Source organism: Rhinopithecus roxellana, chromosome 10 (genome assembly GCF_007565055.1).
Source record: "Rhinopithecus roxellana isolate Shanxi Qingling chromosome 10, ASM756505v1, whole genome shotgun sequence".
In the NCBI taxonomy this organism is placed as follows: Eukaryota; Metazoa; Chordata; class Mammalia; order Primates; family Cercopithecidae; genus Rhinopithecus; species Rhinopithecus roxellana.
The window spans coordinates 60963929-60978953 of record NC_044558.1 but is presented as its reverse complement, the minus strand read 5'-3'; the positions used below and the strand labels follow the sequence as shown (position 1 = coordinate 60978953).

General features: G+C 43.9%; 1 protein-coding gene across 1 annotated transcript in view; it reads right to left on the bottom strand.

The window, feature by feature from the left end:
• The window catches only part of CERS5 (ceramide synthase 5), a 39208-nt gene that overhangs the window by 13203 nt on the left and 10980 nt on the right, over positions 1–15025 (bottom strand). The window contains exons 2-3 of the mRNA XM_010385354.2: positions 1088–1193; positions 203–333 (exon numbers count right to left, since the gene is read on the bottom strand). Of these exons, the coding sequence (XP_010383656.2) occupies positions 203–333; positions 1088–1193 (237 nt within the window). The remainder of the gene's footprint in view (positions 1–202; positions 334–1087; positions 1194–15025) is intronic.

The window sequence follows — 15025 nt, the reverse complement described above, 5'->3', positions numbered from 1 at the left end:
TAGGTTAGTGGCAACATGTCCAAGAAACTTAAGGGAATCAGTGTTCCAGTTCCCTTCTTTCCTACCAATAATAGGCTGAGTTAGCTCTCTATATCCATTAACTGTTGTCCTAACAACAGAAGTGATTTTCAAAAAAGAAAACTTCAGTCCAGTTGTATCCCACCCTCTTCCTTATTCCCTCCCTCCCTCCTTGCATACATACATGCTTTCACAGAATTTAGTGAGCGTTGGGGGCTTGTCCTGATTCCTCCTATGGCGAAACCAGCATTGGATTTTTTGGACATTCCAATCCAGCTGCTTGGACAGGCCCTCCAGCCTTTTCTTATCAGGATACTGTAAATGTATAACCAGAGTCACAACATCCCTGTCTCCTCAGACCCCTCCTTCAATCCCATTGACTAGCTGAGTGATAAGGTATGATAGCCATAGTGGCTCAAGTGATGTTTATCTTCCCAAGTTTTATCCCAAAATCATTTTTAGTAAGAAATTTTATCTTACATATCAAGGACCTGTACTGCTCACCTATACACATCCTTGTTTCGACTCTTCCTCCAGCCCAAGCTGAGTAAAAAAGGGTATTAAAAACCCAAATTGCAGGCCAGGCATGGTGGCTCATGCCTGTAATCCTGGGATTTTTGGAGGCTGAGGCCCGAAGGATGGCTTGAGCTCAGGAGTTCCAGACCAGCCTGGGCAACAAGGCAAAACCTTGTCTCTCCAAAAAACCAACAAAACACCCAAACTGCAAAGGCTATCAGTACCGTCTCCATCTCGATTACACAACTAGGCAGTGGCAGAAACTGGAACAAGGAAAAACAAAAACAAGATACAGTGTGTGTTTGGGGAAAGAGGGGTAAAGGTGGCTGCTGGGCCTAAAACTCAAACATACTACTATGTAAACTTGACATATGTAGGGCCCAAAGGTTTCCCCTGAGGGGATAAAGCTCTCCGTATAGCTACATAGAGTACTCAAACATGAAAGATCATCCCATCCTATCCTTACCCTTAGATATATGTGCTGTCTATCCTCCCCTGCCCCATGGAGCAACACCTTGTGTGAATTTTCCTCTCTGTTTCTTTGCCCACTTACCTTGGTGATAGATACGAACACCTTTTCAAGGATGGCATTGGGTTGGGCCTGATAAGGACCACTGTCCTCGATGCCAATATGGAGTGCACAGGGTTTGGCAATAAACCTGTAATGGAGAAAACCCAAGGGCCAATTCTTTTAAAATAATTTTTATTTATAATTGACACATAAGAATTGTACATATTTATGGGGTACAATGTGATGTTTCAATGCATGTATACATAGGATAATGATGAAACTGGGGTAGTTACCATATCCATCACTTTCAACATTTATCACTTCTTTATGGTGACAATATTCACTAGCCTCAGCCTCCCAAAATGCTGAGATAACAGGTGTGAGCCACTGTGCTGGCTGGAAGCTTTTTAGAAATGCATAATCTTGAGCCCATCTCAGACTTGCAAAATCAGAACCTGCGCTTTAACAAGATTCCCAGGTGATTCACATGTCCATTAGAATGTGAGAACCACTAATCTACTTCATAAGAATCTTGTAAGTATTCAATGAGATAATGTATATGAAAGACCCTGGCACAAAGGAGGTGATTAATAAATGGCAGTTTTCCTTACATCAAAAGACCAAGATCTTAATTGGAGGGAAAAGTAGAACTGAGACTAAGCTCTTCCTGCATATAGATATCCTGGGTCTTGGATACCTTCCTGCCTAACCAAGAGGTTACGGAAATACTTCGATCTTTCAGGAGTCGAGAAGAAAGAAATCAGGAAGCTAGGAAAGGGGAGAAGGAAATTACCTATTAGCACTCTATCCTAGTCTCAGATCTACTAATAAGGCATATAAACTTGGTAAAATCACTTATCTCTTGGGTCTTGGTTTCATCATCTAAAAGAAGAGGTTATATCAAGCAGAGTCCCATGGATTTAAATTTCTAAAAAGAATAAAAAAGCCGGTGCGGTGGCTCACGCCTGTAATCCCAGCACTTTGGGAGGCTGAGGCAGGAGGATCACAAGGTCAGGTGTTTGAGACCAGCCTGGCCAACAACATAGTGAAACCCTGTCTCTACTAAAAATACAAAAAAAATTAGCTGGGCTTGGTGGCAGGTGCCTGTAATCCCAGCTACTTGGGAGACTGAGGCAGGAGAATTGTTTGAACCCTGGAGGCGGAAGTTGCAGTGAGCCGGGATCGCACCACTGCACTCCAGCCCAGGCGACGGTGCGAGAATCCGTCTCAAAAAAAAAAAAAAAAAAACCAATAAAAAATAAAAAGAGGTTATGAGATGATTTTTAAGATTTCTTTTTCTGTATCTAAGATTCTATGATGTTATCATTGATTGATTATAATTAATTTCTAACTTTTGAATCTTTGAAAATTGAGGAACTATTCCTTGGTTCTTCAAGAAGGATCTGGCCGGGCGCGGTGGCTCAAGCCTGTAATCCCAGCACCTTGGGAGGCCGAGACAGGCGGATCATGAGGTCAGGAGATCGAGACCATCCTGGCTAACATGGCGAAACCCCGTCTCTACTAAAAAATACAAAAAAACAAAAAACTAGCCAGGTGAGGTGGCGGGCGCCTGTAGTCCCAGCTACTGGGAGGCTGAGGCAGGAGAATGGCAAGCTCTGCCTCCTGGGTTTACGCCATTCTCCTGCCTCAGCCTCCCAAGTAGCTGGGACTACAGGTGCCCGCCACCTCGCCTGGCTAGTTTTTTGTATTTTTTAGTAGAGACGGGGTTTCACAGTGTTAGCCAGGATGGTCTCGATCTCCTGACCTCGTGATCCGCCCGTCTTGGCCTCCCAAAGTGCTGGGATTACAGGCTTGAGCCACCGTGCCCGGCCAGCCCTTAGCATCTTAAGAAGTCCCATAATGAAAATATGACTGGGAGGTGTAAACTGGCGTGCCACTGACCTATTTCCTTGAGCTGCACTTGAATCTAGAATATATTATCTCTAAAGGAGGGATTGAGAATAAGAAACTTTTCTCCCTCTATGAAAACTTTTTACCTTATCACCAAAGTTCCTGAGCCATAGGGTAATAGTTATTCAGAGCATAAAGTTAGCCACATCTGTAACACATTCTCTTTTACACAGGTGGTAAAAAAAAAAGTTCCATTCAAAGGCCAACGCTAGTGGATACATTAATTTACATTTACTGGTATACTATTCTGTATACCAATAATATTTTAATCCCTAACTCATGTTTAAACTCCTTGTAAACACAATAGACTGCTTTCATATTTACCAGCGTACTGTGCTCAGCAGTTGCTCAGTAACTGACAAGCAACAGGTTTTAGTGAAACCCACTCTTGTTCTATTGGAGCTCAATTCCGACCCAGGATTAATTAGCATTCAGAAGAGTAAACGAGGCAGTCATTCTTTGTTGTTGAGTTGATACCATATCAGAGACAAAAATCATCTAAACAACCCTGTCTCCTCCTCCTTTTCCTATCAACATAATTGCATAAAAATCCAAAGGCAGAAAACAGCCTTTCCAATTCCTACTCTTACCCCTAACCCAGGCTTCTTTAATCCGGAAGCAGTCAGGTGATTAAAACTCAGGACTTGCAGTTAGACAGATTTTACCAGCTTAAAGACCTTGTGACTGTTACATACCCATAGAATGGAGATAATATCTACCTCACAGGGTTCAAGATAAAATGATACAATGTATGCCTATACCAATACCTGACACTTAGTAAACATTCATTAAAGAGTAGTGATTATTATTTCACTAGAAACATATTTCAGTCTGGGTACTCTGGTACCGCCAGCAGAAAGTGAGAAGCAAGAAATCCTCTTTGATAAAACAAGTCTAGGCCGGGCGCGGTGGCTCAAGCCTGTAATCCCAGCACTTTGGGAGGCCGAGACGGGTGGATCACGAGGTCAGGAGATCGAGACCATCCTGGCTAACACAGTGAAACCCCGTCTCTACTAAAAATACAAAAACTAGCCGGGCGAGGTGGCGGGCGCCTGTAGTCCCAGCTACGCGGGAGGCTGAGGCAGGAGAATGGCGTGAACCCGGGAGGCGGAGCTTGCAGTGAGCTGAGATCCGGCCACTGCACTCCAGTCCGGGCGACAGAGCGAGACTCCGCCTCAAAAAAAAAAAAAAAAAAAAAAAAAAAAAAAAAAAAACAAGTCTATATTCTGCTCACCTGGGTGAAGCCAATTTTAAAATTACTATTATCCGGATCATGGTGTGGACTTAATAATCTAGCACTGTCATTAGCTCACATCCTGCCCTCATTAGTTCAGAGTTCAGTGAAAAGCATAAAGCTACTCATATCCAGTCAGTTCCAGCTATATGGAGCCTAAGAACATTTGAAAAATACTTGTTGAGTGTTTATTTTGTGCTACAGAATGAAGCTTTATTATGACATTTTCCAGACGTGATTGAAAAAGAATCTTTTCTAATTTGTGATAAAAATTAAATATATAGATTTATACAGTTAATTAATTACTTTACTGAAGAAAGTGAAATTATTTGAAATTAATAGCTTTTGAGAAATTACTAATTCTACATCATACAAAAGGCTGGCATTTGGTATAATTTATAAAATAGGTATCTAGGCTGGGCGCGGTGCCTCATCCCTGTAATCCCAGCACTTTGGGAGGCTGAGGCGGGTGGATCACGAGGTCAGGAGTTCGAGACCAGCCTATCCAACATGGTGAAACCTCATCTCGACTAAAAATACAAAAAGCCGGGCGTGGTGGTGGGCGCCTGTAACCCCAGCTACTCAGGAGGCTGAGGCAGGAGAATTGCTTTTACCCAGAAGGGGGAAATTACAATGAGCTGAGATTGCGCCATTGCACTCTGACCTGGGCGACACAGCGAGACTCCATCTCCAAAAAAGATACCTAGGCTGGTCAATTTCCAGAGCCTGGCATTCATCCTTTCTGCTACATCAGCACTTCTCCAAGTGTGGTTTACAGACCCCTGGGGAATCCAGAGACCCTTTCAGTAGGTCTACAAGGTCAAAACTATCTTCATAATAATTCTATCATTTCATAAAAATCCTTTCTCTCTCATGAGAGTACAGTGGAACTTTCCACAAGTTACATGACACATAACAACAGACTGAATGCAGACGCTGACATGAGACTACAACTGCCAGATATTTTCAAAAATGTTAAAATGCTACTCTTCTCAGTTTTTTGTTTTGGAAAACAGTTATTTTTCATAAAACGTAATGAGTTCATTGTTATTTATTTATATTGAGACAGGGTCTCACTCTGTCACCCAGGCTGGAGTGCAGTGGTGTGATCACTGCTCACTGCAGCCTTGACCTCCTCAGCTCAAGTGATCCTCCCACCTCAGCCTCTCAAGTAGCTGGGACTACAGGTGTTGGCCATGCCCAGCTAATTAAAAAAATTTTTTTTTGTAGAGACAGGGTTTCACCATGTTTCCCAGGCCATTGCTATTTTTAAATGAATTAATAAATATGGGCTGGGCACGGTGGCTAATGCCTGTTATCCTAGCACTCTGGGAGGCTGAGACAGATGGATCAGTTGAGCCCAGGAGTTCGAGACCAGCCTGGGAAACATGGTGAAACCCTGTCTCTGCACAAAACACAAAAGTTAGACAGGTGTGGTAGCTCATGCCTGTGGTCCCAGCAACTTGGGAGGTTGAGGTGGGAGGATCGCTTGAGCCTTGGAAGTGGAGGCTGCAGTGGGCTGTCACTGCGCCACTGCACTTCAGCCTGTGTGACAGAGCCAGATCCTGTCTCAAAAATAAAGAGGCTGGACCGGTGGCTCATGCCTGTAATCCCAGCACTTTGGGAGTCTGAGGTGGGCAGACTGCTTGAGCTCAGGAGTTCAAGACCAGGCTGGCCAACATGGTGAAACCCCATCTCTACCAAAAAACATAAAAATTAGCCAGGCATGGCGGCACATGCCTGTAGTCCCAGCTACTCGGCAGGCTGAGGTGAGAGGATCTCTTGAACCCAGGAGGCAGAGTTTGCAGTGAGCTGAGATCTTGCCACTGCACTCCAGTCTGGGCAACACAGCAGACTCTGTCTCAATAATAAATAAATAGGCTGGGCATGGTGGCTCAGACCTGTATGTAATACAAGCACTTTGGGAGGCTGAGGCAGGCAGATCACTTGAGGTCAGGAGTTCAAAACCAGCCTGGCCAACATGGCAAAATGCCATCTTCTACTAAAAATACAACAACAAAAAATTAGCCAACTACTTGGGAGGCTAAGGCAGGAGAATTGCTTAAACCTAGGAAGCGGAGGTTGCAGTGAGCCGAGATTGTGCTACTGCACTCCAGTTTGGGTGACAGAGCAAGACTCCATCTAAGAGAGAAAAAAAAAAAATATATATATATATATATACACACACACATTTTATACATGTGTAAATACAGAAAACATGTATATTTTCCCTATTTTTTTTCTAAAACAGTAGACATTGATAGGTACTATCCACATAAACAAAAACTCTTTGGGATCCTTGAAAATTTTTAAAGATTGTAAAGGAGTCCTGAGATCATAGTTTGAAAACTGCTATGCTAGATGATACTGAGAAATCATACTTTCAGTGTGGCTTTCTGTCTTCTCCAGGATCGATCCATGTTTTAAAACAATTTGTCAGACAAGATTTTTCCTTTCCTGGCAGATTTTAGTTAAGCAGGCATTTAGTGGTCTATAAAAATAACCTGCTACTTTCCACCTGTAACTCCAGGAACACGAATCTAGTGACCCATCCTGACAGTATTAGATTTGTCCTACTTTGTAGAGATCATTTCACTCTGCCCTTTTCCTGCTCTCCAGATACATGGCAGCAGTTGACCTAAGCCTAGGTTAATTAGGATGAAATTACCTGTTGCTTTCGCTTTTTCCTATCAAAGACAGGATCGATACTAACAATTCTACTTTTGTGATTCATTACACCACTGATGAATATGAATTATACACAAATAAAACCAAAGTCTAGATTAAGCTTCTCAACTACTTTATTGTGGCAAGTAACACAAATGGGCTATACTTATGCTGAGATATTGATCTTAGCTTTCAGGGTGATCCGTGGGGCCTTCGGGTAGCCAGAAACCTTTAGTTTGTAGTCTCTGGCCTCATATACCTTACTGTATAATGCAAATGTTATTTATGTATTTATTTAGAGACAGAGTCTCGTTCTGATGCCTAGGCTGAAGTGAAGTGTGGTGGTGTGATCCGGGCTCACTGCAACATCCGCCTCCCGGGTTCAAGTGATTCTTGTGCCTCAGCTTCCCAAGTCGTAGCTGGGACTACAGGCGTGCACCACCATGCCCAGCTAATTTTTGTATTTTTAGTAGAGACGGGGTTTCACTACATTGACCAGGCTGGTCTTGAACTCCTGACCTCAAGTGATCCACCTGCCTCCAACTCCCAAAGTGCTGGGATTACAGGCGTGAGCCAGTACCCTCAGCCACAAATGTTATTTTGTATGTGTGCAGCAATATGACCAGATTGAGAAACACCAGCTTAGATCAATTTCTAGAAAAATATAAAGTGCTAAAGTAGATATATAAAAAAACAGGAGTTTAAGACCAGTCTGGGAAACATGGTGAGACCCTATCTCTACAAAAAATTTTAAAAAATTAGCTGGGTATGGTGGCATGTGCCCATGATCCCAGCTACTGGGGAGGCTGAGGCAGGAGGACTGCTTGAGCCCAGGAGGTAGAGGCTGCAGTGAGCCCTGATTGTGCCACTACACTCCAGCCTGGGTGACAGAGTGAGACACCATCTCCAAAACATAAAATAATGAAATAAAATAAAGTTTGGGAGTTAAAGATGAGTTGAGTTTTGTTTTTGCTGAATCTCAAGTACCCATGGGACACTAAAATGGAACTGTCTCGGATACAAATACACTTGGAAAAGGGGCTTGGGTATGATATATATATATAGAGAGAAAGAATAGAATATATGAATACAAATGAGTAAGAATATAAGTGGTAGCTAAATTTGTGGGGGTGGCTGTGATTACATACCAAAGGAATATAAACTTAAAAGAGAACTGAGGTCAGAACCCTGGACAACATCAGCATAAAAGGTGAATTTAGGGGACAAGAAGGTCAGAGGTGGAGGTGTATCAAATAAGGGAGAGACCAAGACAAGGACTTCAATATCTACTAGATTTGGCAATTTGGAGATCTGTAGTAACCTTTACCAAAGAAATTCCAGTAAAATAAAGACTCTAAAAGACAGCAGTGAGTTAAAGCAGTTAAAGATACAGGAGGAAAGAAGTAGAAATAGCCAAGACCCGCAAGCATTTAGGCCAAGAAGAAAAGGGAATGCCCTCAACTTTGTTATCAGAATCACTCAATCTAAACTAATCACATCTAAAACCAATCTCCCTGTGCTTAAGACCCACTCTTTACTGATCAGAAATTTCATTCTACTTATCCCTCCTTTTTTCTATTATCTTCAGCCTCACTCTCAACTTGTTTCTTCTCATCAGATCTCAAACATGCTCAAGTTTTTCACATCTTAAAACAGCCCTGCCGGTCCCTAGCACCCTCTGGCCTTCCCCGACCTCACAACTAAACTCCCACTCATTCCTCAACTCTCCTTCCTCTCCCCTCTGGCTTCTGTCCCTACACTCCATTGAAGCTGTTCTTGCCAAAGTTGTCAATGATCTCCTTACTGTGAAAACAAATGGATGCTTTTCAGTCCTTTATCTTTTTTTTTTGTTGTTGTTGTTGTTGAGACGGACTCTCGCTCTGTCGCCCAGGCTGGAGTGCAGTGGCCGGATCTCAGCTCACTGCAAGCTCCGCCTCCCGGGTTTACGCCATTCTCCTGCCTCAGCCTCCCGAGTAGCTGGGACTACAGGCGCCCGCCACCTCGCCCGGCTAATTTTTTGTATTTTTAGTAGAGACGGGGGTTTCACCGTGTTAGCCAGGATGGTCTCGATCTCCTGACCTCGTGATCCGCCCGTCTCGGCCTCCCAAAGTGCTGGGATTACAGGCTTGAGCCACCGCACCCGGCCTCAGTCCTTTATCTTACTTGACCTTTCTGCAGCATTTTATTAGGTTGGTGCAAAAGTAATTGCCATTACTTTTAATGGCAAAAACGACAATTACTTTTGCACCAACCAAATCATTAATGACTAACCTCCTTCTTGAAATGCCCTTTTCTCTTCCTTACTGCCATACTCTTCCTAATCTTCTCCCTCTACCTCTCTGGCAGGTGGAACTAGACTGCCTGGTAAGCACTGCTAGTTGAGTCACCTTGGACAAGTTACTCTGTGCTTCAGTTCTCTCATCTGTAAAATGAGGATAACAGTAGTGCCTACATACCTCATAAACTTACTAATGAGTATTCAATGCTTAGCACTTAGAACCATGCCTAGGACAAAGTAAACACTTACTAAACACCCACTTTGAGATGGAGCATCCCTCTGTCACCTGGGCTGGAGTGCAATGGCGTGATCTTGGCTCACTGCATCCTCCACCTCCCGGGTTCAATTCTGCCTCAGCCTCCCAAGTAGCTGGAATTACAGGTATTTTTAGTACCTGTTCAGGACCAGGTTGGTCCTGAACTCCTGGCCTCAAGTGATTCACCTGCCTCGGCCTCCCAAAATGTTGGGATTACAGGTGTGAGCCACCGTGCGCGGCCTATACCAACTATTAATATTATCAAATAACGTATGGCTGTCATTCCTCTATCTCCTTTGCAGTTTATTTTTCCTCTGCCTTTTCCTACAACATGGTGTTTCCTCAGGGTTCACTTAGAGGTTCTTTTTGTACTCTACACATTCACCCTCAGTACCCTCATTCAGTTACAGTAGAGGGTCTCAAAGTACGGTCTGCAGACCCCTGAGGGTTCCTGAGGCACTCTCAGGGGCTCTACAAACTAAACTATTTTCATAACAATATTATTATTTGCCTTTTTCACTGTGTTGACATTTGCAGTGATTGTGCAAATCCATGGTAGGTAAAACGTTATAGTACTTTACACCAAATCAAGGTAGTGACACCAAACCATACTAGTAGTTACTATACTGTAGAGCTATGTCTTCTCAATTTTTTAAATATGCCAGTTTTGCTTAAGAATGACCCTGATGAAGCACTACAAATTATTACTTTTATTAAATCTTGACCCTTGAATATGTTTTTTAAAAGTATTCTGTGATTGGGCACGGTGGCTTATGCCTGTAATCGCAGCACTTTAGAAGGCTGAGGCAAGCGGATCACTTGAGGCCAGGAGTTTGAGACCACCCTGGCCAACATGGTGAAACCCAGTTTCCACTTATTCTGTGATAAGACAGATGTACCCAAAAAGCACTTCTGATGCATACCAAAAGTATATGGCTCTCAAGGAAAACCATTTGTATGACTATTGCGAGCTGAATAAGCTAAGTCACTTTTTCCATAGAATACCATTTTTACCTGAAAGGACTGACAAACTAATGTTATTCAGCTCTTGAGTATTTAGCAAACACTTTCTCAAAAATAAATGAGGCCGGATGCAGTGGCTTACGCCTGTAATCCCAGCACTTTGGGAGGCAGAGGCAAGCAGATCATCTGAGGTCAGGAATTCGAGACCAGCCTGGCCAACATAGTGAAACCCTGTCTCTACTAAAAATATAAATATTAGCTAGGCGTGGTGGCAGGCGCCTGTAATCCCAGCTACTCGGGAGGCTGAGGCAGGAGAATCGCTTGAACCCAGGAGGCGGAGGTTGTAGTGAGCTGAGATCCTGCCACTGCACTCCAGCCTTGGTGATGGAACAAGACTTTGTCTCAAAAAAAAAATAATAATAATACTAGAAATAATTATAATAAATGATGTGAGCTCATCATTTCAAGAAAAGCACTGTTGCCAATGATAAAATTCAAGCTTTCAAGTTTAGAAAACTTTTTTTTTTTTTTTTTTTTCAGACTGAGTCTCGCTGTCGCCCGGGCTGGAGTGCAGTGGCCGGATCTCAGCTCACTGCAAGCTCCGCCTCCCAGGTTTACGCCATTCTCCTGCCTCAGCCTCCCGAGTAGCTGGGACTACAGGCGCCAGCCACCTCGCCCGGCTAGCTTTTTTTTGTATTTTTTAGTAGAGACGGGGTTTCACCGTGTTAGCCAGGATGGTCTCAAACTCCTGACCTCGTGATTCCCCCGTCTCGGCCTCCCAAAGTGCTGGGATTACAGGCTTGAGCCACCGCGCCCAGCTAGAAAACTTTTATCTGCCTTTCAGCCTGACAACTCAATACTTAAGACTTTTCTGATGAGATTGGTTATAATGAGATAAACTAATAGGATTTTTTTTTTTTTTTTTTTTTCTGAGTCAGAATCTCACTCTGTTGCCAGGCTGGAGTGCAGTGGCATGCACGATCTTGGCTTATTGCAATGTCCGTCTCCTGGGTTCAAGCGATTCTCCTGCCTCAGCCTCCCCAGTAGCTGGGACTAGAGGCGCGCACCACCACGTCCAGCTAATTTTTGTACTAAACGTTTGTACTTTTCTACTAAAATAGAGACGGGGTTTCACCATGTTGGCTGGGATGGTCTCCATCTCTTGACCTTATGATCCACCTGCCTCAGTCTCCCAAAGTGCTGGGATTACAGGTGTGATTTTTTAATATTGTATAATATCATACTGACATGTGGGACATTTGTATAACTGAATGAACCAGTATTTTCCAAATGATGGATACATGATGTCCATTCAAAATGTAATATAGGCCAGGCAATGGTGGCTCACGCCTGTAATCCCAGCACTTTGGGAGGCTGAGGCAGGCGGATCACCTGAGGTCAGGAGTTTGAGACCAGACTGTCCAATATGGTGAAACCCCATCTCTACTAAAAATACAAAATTAAGTGGTCATGATGGCACACACCTATAATCCTAGCTACTTGGGAGGCTGAGGCAGGAGAATCGCTTGCACCCAGGAGGCGGAGGTTGCAGTGAGCTGTGACTGCTCCATTGCACTCCTGCCCGGGTGACAACAGCAAAACACCACCTCAAAACAACAACAACAAAACACAATTAACATAGAACAATGGATTCTAACACAATAAAACGAAAAGCTCATTAATATGGCTTCAGATTCTACCTAGCAATCAACGTTTAAGAAACTGCTACTTGTGGCTGGGTGTGGTGGCTCACGCCTCTAATCCCAGCACTTTGGGAGGCCGAGGCGGGCGGATCACAAGGTCAGGAGATTGAGACCATCCTGGCCAACATGGTGAAACCCCGTCTCTACTAAAAATGCAAAAATTAGCTGGGTGCAGTGGCGCATGCCAGTAATCCCAGCTACTCGAGAGGCTGAGGCAGGAGAATTGCTTGAACCAGGGAGTTGGTGGTTGCAGTGAGATTGCGCCACTACACTCCAGCCTGGCGATAGAGCGAGACTCCGTCTCAAAAAAAACAAACAAAAAAAGAAACTGCTACTTATGTTTTGGTGTAGTATCAAAGATAAATATCAAATTATTTGGCCGGGCGCGGTGGCTCAAGCCTGTAATCCCAGCACTTTGGGAGGCCGAGACGGGTGGATCACGAGGTCAGGAGTTCGAGACTATCTTGGCTAACATGGTGAAACCCCGTCTCTACTAAAAATACAAAAATCTAGCCGGGCGAGGTGGCGGGCGCCTGTAGTCCCAGCTACTCAGGAGGCTGAGGCAGGAGAATGGCGTAAACCCAGGAGGCGGAGCTTGCAGTGAGCTGAGATCTGGCCACTGCACTCCAGCCTGGGCGACAGAGGGAGACTCCGTCTCAACAACAACAACAACAACAACAAAATCAAATTATTTGAAAGGGCTATTAACATACTTTCTGCTTTTCAATGACAAAGCTGTATGAAGCCATCTTTTCTTCATATACTTCAATCAAAACAATATATTACAAGAGAGTGAATGCAGGAGCTGCTAGGATAATCCAGCTGTCTTCTATTGAGCCAGATATTAAAGAGATTTGCAAAAATGTAAAATCAACGCTGTTCTTCTATTTTTTCTTTTGGAAAATAATATTTTTCAAAAAGCTTATTTATGTTAACGTGTAAATCGATGTATTAATAATTTTTGTCTATTTTCTCCCTTTTTGTGGAGAACGAGGTCTTGCTATGTTACCCACACAGGTCTTGAGCTCCTGAGCTCAAGCTATTCTCCTGTCTCTGTTTCCTAAGTGCTGGGATTACAGGTGTGAACCCCTGCACCTGGCCTATTGTTATTTTTAATGAACTAATAAGCATTTCTTAAATTTCTTTTTGAGACAGAGTTTCGCTCTGTCACCCAGGCTGGAATGTAGTGGCGCTATCTTGGCTCACTGCAACCTCCGCTCCCAGGTTCAAGTGATTCTCCTGCCTCAGCCGCCCAAGTAGCTGGGACTATAGGCGTGCACCACCATGCCTGGCTAATTTTTGTACTTTTGTAGAGACGGGGTTTCACCATGTTGGCCAGGCTGGTCTTGAACTCCTGACCTCAGGTGATCCACCCACCTAGGCCTCCCAAAGTGCTGGGATTATAGGCGTGAGCCATCGTACCCGGTCAGCATTTCTTAAATTTCTCAATTTTAATTTAAAATATGGTGAAGTTGATGGGTATATGTAACCCACATAAACAAAAGCTCCTTGGAGTCCTCAGTAATTTTTAAAAGTGAAAAACAATCCCTGAGAACAAAAAGTTACAATACATTCTTCTGAGTAAATTCTTAAAAGAATAGGATTCCCTGTGTACAAGGTACTGTACTTTTCAAGATACCTATACCACCAAACCCAGCATTTCTTGCATGGTCTGTGCTCAAGTGATCTTTGGTTTCCTTTGAGGGCCATTAAAAAAAAAAAAAATTGCCGGGCGCATTGACTCACGAGGTCAGGAGATCGAGACCATCCTGGCTAACACCGTGAAACCCCGTCTCTACTAAAAATCCAAAGAAATTAGCCAGGCGTGGTGGCGGTGCCTGTAGTCCCAGCTACTCGGGAGGCTGAGGAAGGAGAATGGCACGAACCCGGGAGGTGGAGCTTGCACTGAGCCAAGATCATGTGCCACTGTACTCCAGCCTGGGCGACAGAGCGAGACTCCATCTCAAAAAAATAATAATAATAAAATCAAATAAAAAAAAATTGGCCCAGCCTGGGCAACATGGTAAAAATCTTGTCTCTACAAAAAATGTAACAATTAGTGGCCAGGCGTGGTGGCTCATGCCTGTAATCCCCAGCACTCTGGGAGGCCAAGGCGGGCGGGTGGATCACCTGTGGTCAGGAGTTTTAGACCAGCCTGAGGAATACGGTGAAACCCTTCTCTACTAAAAATACAAAAATGAGCTGGGTGTGGTGGCGCGCCTGCAGTCCCAGCTACCCAGGAGGCTGAGGCAGGAGAACTGCTTAAACCTGGGAGGCAGAGGTTGCAGTGAGCTGAGATCGCACCACTGCACTCCAGCCTGGGCGACAGAGCAACACTCTGTCTCAAAAAACAAAACAACAAAAAAACTATATATATATATAAAACAATTAGTAGCCAGGTGTGGTGGCATGCACCTCTGGTCCCAGTTACTGGGGAGGCTGAGGTGGGAGGACTGTTTGAGTCAGGAGGTGAAGGCTGTAGTGAGCCATGATCATGCCATTGCATTCCAGCCTGGGTGACAGAATGAGGTTTAATACATATTTTTAAAATTTATCAGTATTAGTTTTTAACAGAGAAAATATTGATAGATATAACCCACATAAACAAAAAATATTTGGGGTCTTCAATAATTTTTTAAAATATAAAGGAGTCCTGAGAGCAAAAGATGTGAGAACCCACTGCTATATAGCATAGGAATCTCAGGAGTCAAGAAGGACATTATGTAGCTGGGCCTGTAGTTCCAGCTACCATGGAGGCTGAGGTGGGTGGACTGATTGAGGCCAAGAGGTCAAGGCTGTAGTGACATCAGGCCTGTGAATGGCCACTGCATTCCAACCTGGGTAATTGTGACGGTTAATACTGAGCATCAACTAAATTGGATAGAAGAATGCAAAGCAGTGATCCTGCGCATGTCTGTGAGCGTGCTGCCAAAGGAGACTAACATTTGAGTCAGTGGGCTGGGAAAGG